At 48.3% G+C, this 19720-nt stretch overlaps 1 protein-coding gene across 4 annotated transcripts in view; it reads left to right on the top strand.

The window, feature by feature from the left end:
- The first annotated feature begins 10976 nt into the window (after window positions 1-10976).
- Window positions 10977-19720, top strand: part of PPP1R12B (protein phosphatase 1 regulatory subunit 12B) — a 143741-nt gene continuing 134997 nt past the window's right edge. For all 4 annotated transcript variants that reach the window (XM_033080055.1, XM_033080057.1, XM_033080056.1 and 1 more), the window contains exon 1: window positions 10977-11264. In XM_033080055.1, coding sequence (XP_032935946.1) covers window positions 10977-11264 — 288 coding nt within the window. The remainder of the gene's footprint in view (window positions 11265-19720) is intronic.

The raw sequence follows: 19720 nt of genomic DNA, 5'->3' as shown, positions 1-19720 counted from the left end.
TTACATCTTCCCAAGAAATAACTGTTTTGTCCATAAACCCTGACCCTCCTTGCTTTATTCCTATATGATTGCCCATAGCTCAAGTGATTATGCTGCCTGACGAGACAAAAGAAGAGGACTCAGGATCCATTATCATGTGGACTCAAATTATCAGTAAGGAAAGACCAAAGTTTACTTGTTCTTTAGGGGCTAATGGTCAAAAGATAATTCTCAAAGGAACTATTGACACAAGGGTAGATGTTACAGTAATTTCTGCCTCCAAATGGCCCCCAGAATGGGTACTTGTATCTCCTTCTGGAGTCCTTACAGGGATCAGAGGGGAAAGCAGTAGTTTGAAAAGTATGCATTTGGTGAGGTTAGAGGCACCTGAGGGTGACCTTGCCACAAACAAACCCTTTATAGGAAAAACATGAACACCTGTTGTCCTGTGGGGAAGGGACTTTCTGACACCATGGTGTATTTGTTTGGAAATGGATTTTTAACTGGGGCCATTTAACAGCATGGCACTCTAACTTGGCAAGATGATAACCCCATTTGGGTTGATCATTGGCCCATAAATGAGGAAGAATTGGCCACACTGCAATCCCTGGTGTCAGAACAACTTCAAAAAGGACACATAACATTTACTACTACTCCTCTCTGGAACACACTATTTTTGTCATCCAAAAACCATGTAGTGAAAAATGGCGACTCCTCCATGATCTCCAGAAGATAAATGAGGTCATGGAGGACATGGGTGTGCTTCATCCAGGTCTTCCCTCACCAGCTATGATTCCTAAAGACTGGTACCTAACAATTATTGATCTTAAAGGCTGTTTCTTCGACATTCCATTACACCCCGATGATGCTTCCCATTTTACTTTTTCAGTTGCATCAATCAACAGAGAAGCACCCCTTCAGCAATTCCATTGGGTTGTGCTTCCCCAGGGTATGAAGAACAGTCTCAAAATATGCCAATGGTTTGTGGCCAAAATATTAACGTCTATTTGTAAAGTTTATTCACAGGTATTAGTACTCACCTGTTGTAGGGTCTTGCCATGTAATTACAGATTTATGAGATTTTCCTGATCCATCTGTAAATAAAGTGAGGGCTTTAAGGGGCTCATCACACTTTAAGGGTTTAGAAAATAAATTAAAATCAGAACTTAAGAGTCTGTGCTTAGGGGTGTGGATAGACAGTTGCCCTGGTGGGGATTCTCTTGGGGATAGCAGGGTGGGCTGGATGTCTCTCAGATTTCCTCCCCAATAAAGAAATGGCTCTTTGTGCAGGGAACACCTGAATGCTTCAAGCCCCACCAGAAAGATGCAGGCAGAGCTGTTGGAGCCAAGAGAATTCTTTGTAGGCTGTTCCTGCTGGTACTGCACTTTCTGATTGGGAAGGTCTCTGCCAACGCCAGGATATAATGAAGCCCTTTAATTTTCTCCCTTGGGTATCCAAAACACTTGGATTTTTCCATTCCTTCTACACATGCTGTCTTCCTGTTCTGACTGCACCACTTCTGGCCAATGCAGCAAAAGGTACCTGGGAAATAGTACAGTAATTTCACGACTATAAGGCGCACCCTTTTGATGAAAATTTTCCCCTGAACCCGGAAGTGCGCCTCATAGTCCGGTGGACAAAGTTCCGGTGGACATAGTCTGATGGACAGAGTTCGGAAATTTGCCAAACTGGAAGTGAGAGCTGCAAGCTGCGGGGGTGCCGGCAGGGCTGCGGCTCCTGGCTGGAGGCGGGGCCGAGGGGCTGGGACTGCCGGCTGCCTGCGGGGCCGGCCGGGACTGCTGACTGGAAGCGGGGCCGCGGGCTGGGGATGCTGGGTGCCTGCAGGACTGGGGCTGCCGGGTGCCCGTGGGACCGGGGCCACTGGGTAGAGGCGAGGCTGGGGCTGCTGGGTGCCCGCGGGGCCGTGGGACAGGGGCTGCTGGGTCCCCACGGGGCCGCGGGACTGGGGCTGCTGAGTGGAGGCGAGGCCGGGGCTTCCGGGTGCCAGTGGGGCTGGGGCTGCTGGCTAGGGGCTGGGCCGGGGCTGCTGGCTGGAGGCAGGGCTGGGCCTTTCGGGTGCCCGCGGGGCTGCGCCCGCTGGGTGCCTGCCGGACCCGGGCTGCTGGGTGCCTGTGGGGCTGTGAGGCCGGGGCTCCTGGCTGGAGGCGGGGTCGGGGCTCCGGGTGGAGGTGAGGCCACGGTGCCGTGGCAGCCGGATGGAGGCGGGGCCTCGGCCAGCAAACGTGCAGGGGGAGCTGGGGGTGGAGCCTCGCTGCAAAAAAAAAGTGCGCCTTATAGTCCGGTGCGCCTTATCTGATCTGCAAAGTTGCAAAATTTGCCAACTCCTGGGGGTGCACCTTATAGTCCGGTGCGCCTTATGGTCGTGAAATTACTGTAAACGAGGATTTTTCCTTGTTTCTCCCCTTTGGAGGCTCGTAGTGTGTGGAAGGGACTGACAGGGGTGTTCCCAGTGATCAGCCAGTTAGGCCAGCTGGGAATGCACTTCAGGAAAACGGTTGCTCGCCAGGGTCAGGGGTTCTGCAGGCAGCACTTTTCAGCCCCTTCGTGCTCCTCCCTGACACGGTCTCAGGCTGTGCTTTGTTGCAGATGGACCTCCTGGAGGAGGGCTGTTCATGGTGGAGGAGTTGGACTTGTATCTTTTTCTAAGATTTGCTTCAACGGCCAAAAAATTCACCATTGTGTTGGTTGTTTTGTTCTCTCCCAAAGTTCTGCCTCCTAAAGTAACCCAGGAAAGCCTAAGTCCACTAAAAACACGTCAGGAGCTGCAATAGCACCTGAGCTGGGTGGATGGCACAGAACTTTTTTTTTTCTTTTTCTTTTTTTTGCTCATTGAAGGTTTTACCTTTTCTTGTAAATTATTATCAAACAGCACAACTCCTGGTCTTAATTTTGAAGCTGCTGACTTTTTGTGATGAGGCACAAGGAGTACATGAGGGGTTACATCCTCCACTGGGATTTGCTACGAAGAGTCCTGCTGTTGATCAATTCCAAACACATATTTCTGGCCTTGAGTGAGTAGCCTTTGGCATTTCCTTCTTCCAAGATTAGCGTGTCCTGGGTGGAAGGTGTTCCAGGGGACACTTTAATACACAATTCATGGGAAGGGATGGGAATGAATTTCTGGACTGCAGCCCTGGCCTGTGGCTCTGGAATCCTTGCTCTGCACTTCCTGAGGAAGATTATAGCCCTGAAAGATGAGCTTTATACCTGTTACCTCTTGGCACCGCTTGTGCAGGCTCTGCTAGAGAATGGAGCTACATCCAACCTGCTCCACTGGGCTGTGCTGGAGCTGTTTGAATTCCTCAGATTGGTGAGTTCAGCAGCAGCTTCAGCTCGGACACAGCTGTGGCCTCGCAGCTCAATAGGCCCAGTGCAGCCTCCCACTGCAAGTGTCACAAACAGCTTTGGGACACTGCTGACTGGTGTCCCTTGCCATGGGAAGATGAATCATTCTTCTCAGGTTTCAGCTCTTGGCTTCAGGATCAATCTGAATTGCTTCACAATTGCTCCAGACAAAAGTGTTTTAGCTCTGGCCAAGGAATGAATCTGTTCCAAAGGAAGAAACTTTCTGAACTTTGGACTGTGACCACCGGAGACTTGAGACTGTTTTGTTCCTCCACAGGAAGATTGTGTTATAGATAATAACCGAATCAAGTCGAATTAAATAGCAAAACAGCAATTTTTATTTTTGCGACCGAAAATACGGTCCTGGGAAGCCACAAGCGAAAATCCTGACAGCACCGGCCCGGGAAATCGGTGCTGGGTAACACACACGCTGATCTGACCTCTATTGCATCAGATCCCCCTGTGTTCACACCCTGCCATCTCGGAGAGTCCAGCTTTACACAGTTTTTCTGGCCTGAGGTGAGAGTTTCCTTTGTTTCTGCTGCAGATTCTTATATTTAGATTAAATCCTTTTTCTGGTGCTGCCCTGGACAAAGGTCCTTCCTGCATGCTGATGAGGGCTGTGTCTGCTTCATATTGATGTGTAATGAATTGGCAGGTATTTTATCGATGATCTCTTCCCCTCTGTTGTTGGAGATCACCGGGTCACCGGCTAGGTCTGTTGATATGCTAATTACGGCCGTTGTCTCTGGCCCTGGGTGCTTGGTGTTTAAGAGGTTCTTTTAATTTTATTTTATTTCATACAACCTTCTTATATTATATAAACACGAATTATAACAACATATATTACAATTTTAAGTGCCTGGTTGCCCATGACATTGAGGACTTCTATCCCACACTGGAATCCATTACCTACATGCAGACATTCCAGGGACTGAAGAGGAAATACGAGAGGCACAAGCACTGACAAAAGCAGAGTGTGCACAGGTAGGCCCCAGTCTCTGTGCTGGGAGCCTGGCAGGGACTGCCCTACAACAGAGCTGCTCCTTTGTTTCCTCTTTGCCAGAGGGCAGCAGGAGCACATGGCTGGCACTGACCTTGGCTTTCCTTCTGGAGGAAAACTTCCAGGATGAGAGGAAAGCTGCCTCTGCCTTTCCTTGCAGCCCCCTGGAGCAGAGCTGCTCCTTGCTCCTCTCAGAATGCCCTGAGCTTCTCCAGTGCAGAATATTTCTCTGGCCCTGTGAGGGAGAATTCAGCCTGCCTGGGCCTCATCCAGTGACTACTGAGTCTTACAGGGAGAGCACAAGCGCCCATGGAGCTGGATTGCCTTCCCAAATGGGCCACGCTCGCTCCAAACTCTGCGAGTCATTGCTGATCCTGGCTGAGTTGGAAGCAGCAGCAAAGCTGGAGTCACTTGTCCTGTCTCTCTGCAGGGTCGCATCCTGCCAGGCAGAGGTGCAAGAGCCTCAGAGCAGGAAGGATAAATTATCATCGATGAAGCCCAAGGGGGAGCAGCTCAGACAGTACCAATGAGCTTCAAGGGCTCCTCTTCAAAGATGGAAACCCCATGGCCACTGCTGACAGCCCCCAAGGTGGGAGAACTGGGCTGAGCTGCTGCCCTGGCCAGGGACAGCAAAGCCACTGCCCCAAGCCTGGCCCAGGCCAACGTAGCACAGGCAGCAACAGCCTGGGGGCTTGCAGGGGGGCTTGGTTAGGGCTCAATTCATCCAAGCCCAGGGACACCCTGACTGCTAGAGGGGAAGCCTGAAGAAAGGATGGGCTGGCCCTGGAATCTGGTGCTGACCTGGGGGCACAGTCTGATCTTGCATGTTCTGCATTCCTGAACTGGGGCAACTGCTTGGCTCTTGTCCTGCCCACTTGCTGGTCTGGCTGGGGCATGGACAGAGCAGATGGCATTTAGGTGTACAAAAATTACACCTTTCTAAGTATTCTTTCAACATGAGAATTTCCTTTTTTATTTTTTCCATTTGGCAGAGACATGGATGAGTGGAGTCTGCCAATGATCAAGAGGAGGTAGTTCCAAAGAAAAGACTGTGTCTGGCCTGAAGAAGAAAACTCACATTTTGGGGATCTCAGGCTAGGAACAGTTGGATGTTATATAGTTGTAGTTTGTATTAAGTTTAGCTCTTGTTTGTTGAGAGATTTGCTGCTTTCTGTAGATAGGCAAGTTAGTAGAGTTTGTTCAAGAAGGAAAAATTTGTTTTCTGTTCTAGTTGCCAATGAAATAGTTTGAGTTTGTTCAAAAATAGGTGTTAAGAAATTAAGGCTGAGCTGTAAAATTCAGAAATTGACATTGGACTCTGTAATTGCAGAAGATGCATTATTGATAAATCTCACTGGGATAAAATGTTCTGTGGAACTGGAATGAGTATATTTGCCTGTTTTCCTGGGAGCTCCTGGACCGTGCAGACAGCCATGGAATGCCATGGAGAAAGGAGGACCTCTCCTGGTCTCATTTCCAGTCTTCCCAAGACAAAACAGGAGAAGATTTCAATGATTTCTATGAATCTGCATATGAATTGCTGGGGACAGCCCAGTAATTAGCTTAGCAATTCCTTTTGCTTCAAATTGTGTTTATAGCAAACATGGATCTACAGCCTGGGAAACTGCCCCAAATGTCTGTCAAATTATATTATCTGGTCTTCATATGGACATCTTGACTCCAATGTGCTGTTTCTTTCACAAAAAACAGCAAAAATGGCATATATTCCAGGGTTTTGGGGATGGCTGTTGGTCTGGGTCACAGCCAGTTCTCCAGAAAAGCAGCAGTGCTGGACTTCTTGGCATTTCGTAGCTCAGTCCAATGTCCAGGAGTCCTGGAAAGAGGCAGAAATCTCTCCAAATACACCAGGGTCAAGTTCCTGTCAGGACAAGAAAAGGCCTGGTTTCAATGGCTGAAACGCCCCGCCAGACGGTTTTCAAAGTAGCAGGGCCTGCTCTTGCCAGCTATGCAAACAGGGTGGGCTGTCTCCTGTTCCCACAGGCAGGGAAGGGACTCCCGAGGCCAAAGCTGAACTGCCAATGTGGCCATGCCCATGGCTCTGGGCCAGGGCTCTGGCTTGCACCAGCCTGGCTTCCAACCCCAAGGAATTCCATTCTGGAAGCAAGAGGGGAAAAGCTCAGCAGTTGCAGGCCTGCTCCAGCACAGACCCAGCACGCCTGTCCTCAGGAAGAACCAATCCTGCTGGGAAGAGACAGATTGGGATATGAAGGTGTGATATATGTTATAAATTAATTCATGTTTTATGAAAGACAAATCATGTTTGTATAAATAAAGAAATGAATAAAGTAGCTTTAGGAACACTCAGCCGCAGCAATGAGGAAAGATTGCTTCATAGAATTCCAGCACTGCAGCCGCTGACAAAGCTGCAATTAGCAAGTTAATACAACAAGCCCCAACGGAGGTGACTCATTATGGGACAGTCCAGGAGACTTCCCGGCCATGAGTACTTGATAATCACCAACAATCAAGACAACCAGGGTCTTCAGGAAAAACTACATTTCAATACCCAGTTCCAGTAAACCAAAATCTGCATGCTGCCCAGAAACTGTTTTGTCCAGTTCACTGCAGAGAAAGGAGACTACATGAATATAGGAATCCACAACAGGAAAAAAGGACCTTTGCCCCAGGCCAGAAAAACTGTATAAAAATGGACTGCCCAGGATGGCGTTTGTGAACACAGGGGGATCTGAAGCGATAGAGGTTGGATCAGCATGTGTGTTCATCCGGCGCCAACCCCGGGCTCAGTGTTGTCTTTTTGATTGTGGCTATTGAGGACTGTATTTCGGTCGCCAAAATAAAAATTGCTTCTTAAATCTTTTTAATTCAGCTTGATTTGTTTATTATCAATTAAAAAGGCATTGAGAGCAGCTCTGAATGGAGGGACCTGCGGGTGTCTGGTGGGTAGAGGTGGACATGGCTCATCCACATGTGCCAGCACCCAGAACCCCCCGTGTGCTGGGCTGATGCCCCAGTGTGGGCAGCAAGGGAGGGGGGAATTATGCCCCTCTGCCCCGCTTGGGTGCCCACCTGCAGAATTGCTTCCCACCCTGGGGTGCAGCATAGGAAGCATACAAAGCTGTTGCAGCAAGTGCAAAGAAGGCCACAAAGATGACTTAGAGAGTTAAGGAGAGGTTGAGAGAATTGGTATTGTTCACACTGGAATATGAAGGCCTTGTGGTGAACTAATTGCAACCTTCCAGTACCTGAACAGAATCGACAAGGAAGATGAAGAGAGACTGTTTACAAAGTCCTGGAGTGACAGGGCAAGGAGGGACAGTTTTAAACTGTAAGAGGAGAGATTTTGTTTGGATATTGGGAATAAATCTGTTCCTGTGAGGGTGGTGAGGCCTAGCACAGGTTGCCCAAAGAAGCTATGGCTGTACCATCTGTGAAAGTGTTCGAGGCCTGGCTGGACAGGGCTTGGAGCAATCTGGGATAGTGGAAGGTGGAATGAGATAAGTTTTTAATTCCTTCCAACTCAAACCATTCTGGGATTCTATGATTCTATGATATGAAGCATGGGAAGGTGATCATCCACCCTACAACACATCTCCTGCTCCCCAGGAGTGTGTTCAGAGGGATCCCAGCCTGCAGCAACCCACAGCTGAAAGCCTTTTTCAGCCAAGTTGAATGATTTGCTATTGATTTACTGTAACTAACTTGTCCTGTTGCTTTTACATCCGCCTGAGAGGGACCCATCTGATTTTTACTTATGCCTCAACACATGTTATATTCTTATAGGAGCTGTAGTTGTGCCAGCAGCCCTGTCCCCGGGAAGGCTTCGCCCGGGGAAGGGAGGCAGGCAGTCTGGGCAGGGAAAGCCTCCATGACTGGGCTGTGAGTGGCCGCCCCCACTGGCCTGTGGGGCAAATGCCCAGATGCCCGCGAAGAATGCCCGCCAAATCGCGCTGCGGGAGAGGGTTAGCACATGGAAGCAGCTAGCCGTGACACAACGGGAGTCATTTTCTTTGGGTACCTTGGAGGGAGCGGGAACTCCCCTGTACGGTCCATTTGTCCTCCCTCTCCCCCTCACCTTTTCCTCCCTGTGGTCCTGTTTCCCTGTCTGCACCCGTCCTGCCCTGCTTCGCCGTTCCCACGAGGCAGCTCGCCGCCACGACCACCTCATGTTCCACTGTTGTCCCTGACGCGACCACCTCATGTTCCGCTGTTCTTCCCCACGGAGCAGGCACGGCCTGCACTCAGCCGCCGCTGCCGTGTTCCTGCGGTGCCCGGCACCAAGCCTGCGGCACCCGGCCTGCAGCCGCCGCGCCCCGACCGTGAGGAGACGCGGCTGCTCCACGGCAGCCTGTTCTCCCCAAAGGAAGGAACACACAGCCTGCTTCTGTTTGGAAATTGCACCCAGCCCTCCTTGGGAGCTGTGTGGTTTGTGATGGACAGCCGGGGTTGTTGTGGGAACGCTGTCACTGTCCTCTGTTTCATTCTCTGTCTCTCGTTTTCTCTCTCTGCTTTTTTTTTTCCTTATTCCCCTTTAGTAAGAGCACGTACCCTTTTTTATCAATAAACAATTCTCAGATATAATCTTGCCGTGTTTGCACTTTATTTTCATCTGAGAAATCTATTTAAAAATAGACTCCCCCTTTTATAGCAGAATGGGACATCACCTCAATAGCCACTGTCCTTACCCCCCGCAGTCAGGAGCTACACCCTGAACTCCATCACATGAAGCCCTTGTCCTCGTTGCTCTTCTCAGAACCATTTCTGTTCTAGTAATTCCAAACTCCAGGTTTGCAATTTTTTACTGTCATGTCAACCATTATCTGGCCTTTCTACGAATATTGAATAGCCCTTAATGTAGCTGCTAACTCTGTTCATTAGAGTGCGTCATGATATTTTGCACACTGTGGATATCAGATACATGGCTCCACAGCCCCTGGGGGAAAGTTTCCCTGGAACTTTGCTAAAAACTGCTGGAGTTGTTTTAAGGCTAACGAGCAAATGCGATCTGCTCTGGAGGATTTGTCACTGAGATTCCTCCAGTGGACAATTTGAGGCCAACGCTCTGTTCGGCAGCTGGGTACCGCACAATAACCTGACGGAGAGGGGCAGCCCCTTCACCGGCAACACCGAGCTGCTGTGGTGATGCTCGGCGGGACGGGACGAATGCGCAGCCACGAGAGGGGGCTCGGGGAAGGCGCAAGGAAGCCAAGCCAAACGTCCCATGCCAAACCCTCAGCGCTGCAGCAGGTCCAGCTGGAAGGCAGCAGCCGGGAGAGTCGGGAGAGCTGTGCTGGAGGGAGCCCCGCAGGTCCCCGCTCTCCTCCCGGGGGCGCCCGGGGTTAGCCAGGGGAAGCCAGACATGGAAATACTAAATGTATGCGATTATGCATGTTTGAGCCCCGCTATTTTCCCCAGGGATTCTTTAAATACATCTTTAAATGCCCAGAGAATCAAAAATTCTTGTAATATATCTTCTCTAATGTCTTTAACATTCCACAAATCCTGTATTAGTGTGGTGGAAGAGTTGCACAAAGTTCTGAGAAACCTTCCTGCCTCCTGAGCTTTTCAAGGAGGATGAAATTGGTTTCATGGAGGTTTCAGAACTCCGTACTTTTGTTTGTTTGTTTGTTTGGGGTTTTTTTGTGTGTGTGTGGTTTTTTTGTTGTTGTGGTGTTTTGGGTTTTTTTTTTTGTTCCTTGTGCCAGGGTTTAGAGAGTTTTCTCAGACCTACTGATGATTATTGCTTAGTTCTTGCTTGCACATCTACAGGTTCGGGCATCTCAATAAAATCAGCCACTTGTCTGACCGGCAGCTGCTGGACCGAGCCGCTCCGGGAGCTCCGCACCTCTCTGTCTGTCCAGAAGGCGGCGGGACATTTGTCCCGAGACTCCAGAGAAGGGAAAGGAGCTGGGGAAGGGTCTGGAGCACCAGGAGCAGCTGAGGGAGCTGGGGTGGCTTAACCTGGAGAAAAAGGAGGCTCGGGGGGGACCTGGCTCTGCACAACTCCCTGAAAGGAGGGGACAGCCTGGGGGTCTCGGGCTTTGCTTCCAGGGAACAGGGACAGGACAGGAGGAAACGGCATCAAATTGTGCCAGAGGAAAGTTTCGGTTGGATATTAGTAAGAATTTCTTCCCAGAAAGGGCGGTCAGGCTTTGGCCAGGGCAGTGGTGGAGTCCCCATCCCTGAAGGCACGATGTCCAAGTGACGATTGGACGTGGCACTCAGTGCTCTGGGTGGGTGACCAGATGGCGACCGGGCACAACTGGGACCAAATGATCCCGCAGGCGCTTCCCACCCTCAGCGACTCTGGGATTCTGCGACTCCACGGAGAGCGGCACGCGTGGAAACCACACCAATGGCATTCGCCCGCGCGCGGGGGCCGCCGGGAGTTGTAGTCCCGGTCGCGCCCAGGTGCGGCGCCGCGCGGGGGCCGCCGGGAGTTGTGGCCGCCCCGCGGCAGGTGCGGCACCGCCCCCGCCCGAACTACATGTCCCGGGGTGCCGCGGGGCGCGCGCGGCGCGGGCGCGGTGGCGGTGGCGGCGGCGGCGGCGGTGGGGGCGTAGCGAAGATGGCGGCGGGGGCGCTGCGCCCCGCTCCGGGCTGAGCGCGGCGCGGCCCCGCGCGGCCCTCAGAGCGGCGGCGGCGGCGATGTCCGAGCCGGAGCACCTGGGCGGGAAGCGGGCCGAGTCGGCGCGGCTGCGGCGGGCCGAGCAGCTGCGGCGCTGGAAGGGCTCCCTGACCGAGCAGGAGCCGGTGGCGGCGGGGGGCGGCCGCGGCCGGCACCGCGGCGCGGGAGGGTCCCGCGTCCGCTTCGAGGAGGGCGCCGTGTTCCTGGCCGCCTGCTCCAGCGGCGACACAGAGGAGGTGAAGAGGCTGCTGGGCCGCGGCGCCCGGATCAACACCACCAATGTGGACGGGCTGACAGCTTTGCACCAGGTAGCGTGGCTGGGGGGGCGGCCCGGCTGTGTGCGCCCTCGGTCAGCGCCGGGCCGGGGGCACAGCGGTACCCGCAGCCCCGGCCGGCTGTTGGTAAACAAAGGGTTCAGTACGCTTTGATCTGAGCCCCGTCCGGCGCGTTCAGCCTGTGTCAGAGCACAGACCGAGGTGGTTCCAGTCTAGCATTGGGATGTACCAACTTCTCACAGGGTTATTAAGTAGGTTAATTAGCAAAATGAAGCGGGGGCTGGCAGGGCTACGGGCCTGACCAGGCTGCCGATTTATTAATTTTTTGATAACTTAGGATGTGTTTGGGGTCTCCTGAAGTGCCGGGAAAATTTCCTGCGAGGAGTGCGAATTTTGCAAGGTCTGAGGTATCTAGCTAGTTCCTGCATTGTGTTTTATCAGAGTTGCCTTGAAACTCCCCAGACTGCTCCTTGGCAGAGAGCAGAGAGTGGCCACACGGCCGATAAGCAACGTAGATTCTATTAATACTCATCCAAATGTGAAGATGGTACAAAGTGGTCGCAGGAATTGGCTGCAGAGCGGTAAAGCCTTGACTGTCAAGAGACATGTGCTGCGTTCCATCCGTAGCTTTTGCTGCTCTTGTATAAATGAGCAGGAATGCGAGGGAACGTGCAAAATTGCATCCCCAGAATATTGGGAAACCTGTTGCTTTCCAAGACCGATTGAGAATTTAGCAGGGCATGTGAAATCAGTGTCCCAGATTGGTGCATCTGGTCAGTGAAATGAATCTGATTTGGATCCAGGCCAGCTTCATGAAGAAAATTTTCTTAGCTCAAGATAGTGTAGATTAAGCATGTAGTGTAGCAACAGGAGTGGGGGGGGAAAAAAGCACAGTTCAGGAATAACATCTGGAACTAATGTGTTTGTAAAGAATAACATGTTAACAGCACGAATAGCAGGATAGTTCATGAGTTAATCAGGATTTCTTCTTTGCTAGGCTGATGTTACAGAAGCATTTGGGACAAGAACAAGATGGTTCAGGAGCTTGCTGGCTCCCGGCTGTCAGGGAACAAGGGGCCATGAGATTTATTAATTTTGGTCTAGACTTCCAAAAATAAGTTTGAAGCAAAGAGCATGTAAGCTTGCAGACTGTCAGGTTGAATAAGACTTCAGCTGGCAAAGCAGTGACCTTTGTAACAGATGGGCCTTTTTCTTGGTTATTTGTGGAGTTTGGTATAGCAACAGCAAATAAATTGTCCTGCATTAGTAACCTCCAGTACAGCACACGTACATTTATTATCAAATAAATAAGTAGTCCTGTGGACACTAGTAGGAACCAGCCACTGAAAAGCTGGTTATTGAAAGCAATTTGACAGCCAAGAAGGCTGAATTTAAGGTGGGTACATGGCAGAGTTGGGATGAGGGGTTTCCAGCCAGGATCAATTGTGGTCTGCTCAGAAGGGCCTGGGTCTCTTGCTGCTTTGGGTAATGTGAGGTGTCTGGTGAAGTGCTCTGGACTCCGATTGCAGGCAGTGAGCTCAGCAAGGTCAAACTCCTGGAGACCATGGCAAGCCATGTACTGACAGACAGGCTGGCAAATTGAATTCTGTATGTGTAAAGAATACAGAATTGTATCATACGTGCCTTGGGAGCACAGTATTGGGTGACACTGACCAGTAACACCTAGGGCTTGGTGCTTGGATGAGTGAGTGGTGGAGCAGATGCTGACAGTACCAGCTGCTTACGTGAAGTGTTTCTTCACAAACTTTCAGAAAGGGAGGATGACCTTACTGTGATTGGAATAAAAACTTTGTTCCAATGTCCCATGGATGTAATAACAGTTTTGCTGAAGAGTGACAAGATGTTCTTGCACACCCAAATGGAACAAACACTGTTTTGTTAAAGGTTATGCTGTCCATGTGTATCCTGAGTCTGTAAATCTCTATCAGACGAAAATGTTTATTAGCGTGGTCAGAGAGGTTGTTATGAGTTCCTTTCTCTGAACCTGTCCAAAATAGATTTGTTTTCATGTTGCTTGGAGAATAATGCTACCTATGGTAAAGCGTCAACCAAGGCCAGTTAGGTCAGGGATCCCCAGAGTACTGGTTGACAACTGGAATGATGTAGTACATGTAAGGATAGTTAAATAACTTCTCTTAGTATTAGAAACACAATGTTATATTACAGGGCAGATGGTAGTGACAGTCTGTTCTTGTTTAATACCTGTTTAACCAAACGGCCACTCAATGAGGAAGGAAATCTTACACATTGAAAAGGGCTGGCTTTGTTGACAGAAAGATCAGGTAAAATCCTTTTCTTTGGCTAAAGAATTTAATATATGAGATTTGCTCTGGATGAGCAGTCGGGTCTTTATAGGTAATGGAAGGGTTAACCAAGTCAATTGACTTAATTTGTCAGAGTTGGCAGCTGCTCCCACAAAACCTAAGACCAATCTTACAAATCGGGTTAGTTTGTTTGAAACCCGGGTGGCCCCAAATAATGTGTGCGTTCAGAAAGGTAAAATTGCACTTGCTCTGGTATCTGGGCCACTGTGGCTAAGACCCATTGTGTACTTGCTGTGTGACAAGCTGGCTTGGCTATTTATAGCCACAAAGCTGTATTTTGAAAATAACTTTTTAAATAACAAGTGATGTCTCTGAGCCTGCAGCCTGTGTCACTGCCCTCTTTGGAGGCATCAGGTGCCACACAGACCTGCACCACAGCCCATGTCTGGAACCTGTAGGGTGGCTTCAGCTGTCCTTTCTCTACCTCAGTGCTTGCAGAGTGTTGCTGGATGAACATCAGTCCCATATTTTCAATGATTAATTTAGATTATATTCACTGCATTATTTTTGACAATGGTTTTGCCTCTAATGCAGAATGGAAAGGGAGATATTAGTTAAATGTGAGTGAACATTTAGAAATCGCCAATAAAACTGCTACTAACTGGTGAAATGAACTGTTGGTGGCAGTTGAACTTCTCTAATGTTTGGCAGTGGTGGGAAATGGGTATGAACTGCTCCTCTGTCTCCTGGGTGGCAGATAAAATCAAAGAGTAAACTTGTATGAAAACTGAGTCTTAAGGCAAAAATATTCTACTACTTCTAGTTGGGAAGGCATCTCCCAATGTAATAATAGCAATGCTTGTTTGTCTTCAAGGACTGGTTCACAAAGGATGGCAGCAAAGATTGTTTATCCTCTGTCTGCCTTTTGATGATTTACTCTCTGTTTCCCTTTGGCCTGTTCCAAGGAGAAGTGAGTTGCTGATGAAATAACTCCTGTGTCATTTACAGTACCCTGTAGTACCTTGGCACTTGCTGTTGACTTAGTTTTCAGGTGCTGGATGACTGTACTAATTCAGGAGCTGCTTCCTGAATAGGCAGGTACTTTGTGCAGTGACTCTGGGTTAGGTGGAGGCTGTTTGTTGTTCTCAGTTTGCTATGCCTCCTTGTGAGCCAGAGCTGTAAAACTGCAGACGTGTCTGGGTTCTCCTCAGAGCTTTATACGGTGGCACCTGTGTCAAGAAGTTCGGGCAATTTTCAGTTGCTGCTCAGCAATTTTGCCATTTCCTCATCCAGGTTGTGTGCAGCCATAACAAAGCAGGAAGCAGCAGAATTTTTGGACTGTCCAGAATCAGACAGAGGTAATAGAGAGCACTCTGCCCCTTAGGAGCATTCTGGAGACTGTTGGAAGAGTCATTGAGGTGCTAACCCTGGAACACAATCTGGGGACTGAGGGGAAGGAGGAAAGGATTCCCCCACCGCTGCCATATTCAGCACTAAACCATGTCCCTAGGTGCCACAACTGTACACTTTCTGATGGCGTATCATGGGGATGGTGACTCCACCATGTCACTGGGCAACCTATGCCAGGGCCTGACCATCCTTTTGGCAAGAAATTTTCTCTAGTATTCAACCTAAACCTTCCCTGGCACAGCTTGAGGCTGTTCTCTCTCATCCTGTCCCTTGGTCCCTGGGAGCAGAGCCTGACCTCCCCCAGCTGCATCCTCCTGCCAGGGAGTTGTGCAGAGCCAGAAGGTCTCTCCTGACACTCATCTTCTCCAGGTTGAGCCTCTCCAGCTCCCTCAGCTGCTCCTGCTGCTCCAGCCCATTCCCCAGCTCTGTTCTCTTCTCTGAACACAAGATTTATTGATCACTGAGAGGTAACAGCCAGTCTGTGCCTTGAAGGTGAGCCGATAACACAGCAGTGGCATGACAACTCTGGAATGGATGTTCAGGTGCCCCAAAGATGGGGTTTAAGGTAGTTCAGCTTCTGATCTATAAGTTGGTGATGATAGCATCATAAATCAGGTTACATTTTTAAAGATTGGGTGGCTGCATTGCCTAAAAATACATTCATTCCTGGAATAGAGGGTTATCTAGGGAGAGTCATACCTTTCCCATCGCGCTGTGCAGAGTTCCTTTCTGAAGGTGTTCTTCTGCCAGGAAAAATAAAGTTGCAAGCTTCTTGTCCTGTATATAGCATTGCTTGTCAAAGTGAAATATGGCACTGTCAAAAATAGGGTTTATCACTAAGGTGATTGAAATGGGGTTTTTGGGTTTCAGTTATAAATGGGAATTCAGTAGCATGTACCATCCCATAGGGCTCTGAAAAATAAAGTGAGAGAATTTGGAAGATGACTACAATACACCAGGAATTTATAAGACAAAACAGATAAAATCTGAAGTGCTGTTTTATCAACCTTATGCCTTTATTTTCTTCCTTTTGACTTAGTCCCTGTTTTGCCTTGATGTTGTCTAACCTTGTGTTAGGCAGCAGGGCAGGAAACCTTCCCCTGGTTTGGCTTGGGGCACTTTCAACTGTTTGGTTTGGCTGCTGGAAACTGAAGACAACCACATCATTTAGTCAATACTGGGTGCCTGGGAGGAAACTCTGCATTTTAGTAAGTAGATGGATATTTGGGAGGGGAAATGCGCATCTTCATAACTTCCTTCCTCAGTCTTTGTTTATCCTATCAAGTGATTCCATGCGTCAGGCTCCACTGCTCCCCATAAACACTGAGCAAGGGAGCTGGTGGGACTTCCAGCAACAACTTCCTTCTGGCAGCAGCCAGAAGTGCTGACCCTGATCCCTTAGTCCTGCCCATGGAAAAGTTCTTGTCTCCACTAGAGCTGCTGGGCAGTCTGGAGTTCTGGCCTCACATGGAAAGCTCATTTGGAAAGCAAAAGTATTTTAGGGAAAGCTTCTTGTGCTTAATGTATGCTGAAAGCTTTCTGACTTGTGCAGATGAAATTCTTGAGCCTGCATGAGAGGTGGAGACAAGTTTTTCCTGCTGCATACTTGTCTGAATCAACATGGTTTGATAAGATTGAAAGCCAGCTCAGCAGAAATGCAGGAATGAGCAATGAATGCAGTGCTTGGACAGTCCCTACTCTAGCGGCACAGAATCCTGTAGCTCTTGCTGGCATGGCTGGAAATTCAGTGTTTGTGCTCAAAACAGTCAGTACATTTATGTGCAGAATTCCCAGCTGTAACCTAGATTAAACTCCCATCATCCTGACATTATTTTTTGCAACTTATGATGTCTTTTGCTTATATTAATGGGGAGTGGTTTGGGGTTGGGATCTCTTTATTTCAAACAGTTTTAGAGATTTAGAATTCAGACTAGGTACTGTTGGGCTTGTGAGACATCACAAGTGCTGTGTTTTGTAATACACTGAGATAATAACTGACTAATATTAAAATATAGGACTTCTGAGTTGGTATGCTGGCTCCCAATTGAGGATTATTATATACCGTAAGTCAAAAAGGCATGTCAGACTGTGCATATTAGAGCAATCAGTTTTAAGAAGGTTGGGAGAGGGGAATATTATGTAAGTGGTTGTATAAATTGATATTTTATTCTTTCTAACTTTTGAATACAAATGAGGGCAGGTGGAGCATTAAATATTCTGAAACATGGTTTTTTAGAACTTGTATTTGTGCAGAGGACTGGGGTAAAAAATGAAAGAGAAACCCAGAGCCTTTCAGGGGAATGGCAGCCCCTGCTATGCAGTGACAGCATCCCCAGCCAAGTGAACTGTTTGACCTAGTGCTGATGGTATGGCCCCAGCACGGTGAGGGTGCCCAGTATAAATCCTGGGATCTGAGTCTGCAGTTTATTTTCAGCTGTCCTTTTAAAGGGAGGTGCCACAGCTGTCCCTGCAATCTCCTTTCTTGGGCTGCAGCAAACTGATCTGCATGGGGAGGAAAGGTGCAGCTCTCCAGAGGAGCTGGGCCATGGGCCTTAGCAGGAAAACCTCACTTGCTAAAAATTTTGAAACCAGGTTGGACAGGGCTTTGAGCAGCCTGGTCTAGTGGAAGGTATTCCTGTCCATGGCAGGGCATTAAATGAGATGAACTTTAAGGTCCCTTCCATCCCAAACAAGTTTATGGTTCTATGAAGGAACAATTTGGTGGGAATTTAGGTGCCTATTTTCATGGGACTCTCTTCAACATGAGTGGACTTAAGAACAAGCTCATGGTGAGCATAGTCTGTCCAGGCCTGTGCAGAGATGTTTCAAGCTGCTGTGAACTTGAAATGGAAACAGTGGGACCCAGAGTATGACTATGATTTGAAGCTCCTACCTGCACATCTTCAGGGAGCCAAATTTTATTTCCTCCCTCCACTCCTGAGATATCCCATCTCTTAGTGAAACATGACCTTTCTTAAATACTTAATTCTTAAAATGTTTTTTTGGAGGAAATTTGCTTTTCTGCATTTCCAGGCTAATGAGCACAATACCACACGTTGCTAACAGCCAGATCCCAGGAGTTAGGCTTCTCTTTTCACATCAAACTGTTGACAATCAAGGACATCAAAATTTCTGATTTAGACACCTATGTAATTTCTCATGTCAGTTTTCATTCTTAATCACTATAATGTGCAGTGCTTACAAGTGATCAGTATTTTAGAAAATACATCCATGTATTCTCTTGTTAAATATTTTCCTTTTAAACAAATTTTGGAAAAATTGGTCTTCCAGCTTTAAACTCTGAGCTTAAATATAGGCTTTGCTGATCTGAAAACAAGCAAAATAACTGAAAATTCACTCTTTAAGAGTAAATTGTATGATTTATTTTTCTTTAATGCTGAGTTATTTGGGATTTTTATAGTTGTTTCCTGTGGCTGGACAAAACAGAGCACTCTTAACTTCTGGGAGTCTCACTGGAAATGTTTTTATAATACAATAAGCTGACCTTGCAGAGGGACACAAGCAGCTTCAGCATTGCTTTTCCCGCATTCAGCCTTGCTCATAAATCTTTGTGAGATGTACAGAATGCAGAGTGACCACCTGCCATTAGCTTTTTATGTGTCACTGCCTTTTCAGGGTAAAACTAAACCTGGGCCCTGTCTGATCCCCTGAGCCAGAACATTGATTTGCCACAGTGATTGCTCACCATCCATTTCTGGAATCTCTCTGAAACCACCTCCTATTTATAATTTTTCATTCCCTGCTGTATCAGTTAATGTGATTTTGTATCAAAGCCTGATGGCTTTTTACATCTGAAATGATGCCGTAGCAGCAAGTCCTAGTCCAGGCTTGTCTAAACAGAAGTGCTGGCTTAGTGAGGGGACTCTAGCAGTGGTTATGGGAAGTGAGGCTTTGTGTGGGCTCTGCCCAAATCTAGCTCATGCCTGTTTAGTTTGGACCTGTAAATAGCATCACCCAGGACAACATAAACCAGCATGAAACTGCTCAGGGAGCTGCTCCCAGTTCCACATGGGCTTTGTTCTTGAATTGAAGCATGCAGAAGTGCTGCTGGTTTCATTCTGAAGTCAAAATATGGAGCATCTTCATCTTCCAGGATTTCAATTCATATGGATTGTCAACCTTACCCAAAACAGCTATTAATTATGAATTATTTCGAGTGACAATTATAAAAAGTGGGAACTTTATAAAAAATCCAACTTTTTGCACAGGCAGATAGCAGTCGGACCAGGGAGAACAGTTTTAAGCTAAAAGTGAAGAAGTTTAGATTGAGTATTGGTAAAAAATTCTTCCCTGTGAAGGTGGAGAGGTCCTGGCACAGATTGCCCAAAGAAGCTGTGGCCACCCCACTTCTGGAAGTGTCCATGGCCAGGTTGGATAGGGCTTGGAGCAACCTGGAACAATGGAAGGTGTCCCTGCCCATGGAGGGGATGGGACTGGACAAGCTTTAAGTTCCTTTCAAACCCAAACCAACCTGGGATTCTGTGATCTCTGACAATTTGTGAGACATGTAAATAGCCATTTCTCTGTGAGAAGATCGGTGAGACAGGGGAACTCTGACCCAGCTGGCTATGTGTGCTGTGGCTTGCTTTAATTGTTTTGGTATACCTAAATGTATACATGTGTGTATATATTTATATCATTGCTCTGAGATACATCATTAGCAGAGACCCTGCCTGTGCCAACAGAAATATTCAGAATATTTGCCTTAAATACTGTTGTGGTACTGGAGGATGAAATGTTCTAAATTTTTATGTAATAAACCATTTTTTCTAC

This window comes from Catharus ustulatus, chromosome 25 (genome assembly GCF_009819885.2).
Source record: "Catharus ustulatus isolate bCatUst1 chromosome 25, bCatUst1.pri.v2, whole genome shotgun sequence".
Lineage (NCBI taxonomy): Eukaryota > Metazoa > Chordata > Aves > Passeriformes > Turdidae > Catharus > Catharus ustulatus.
Note: the sequence above shows the minus strand (reverse complement) of the source record. Positions and strands in the feature narration are given on the sequence as shown.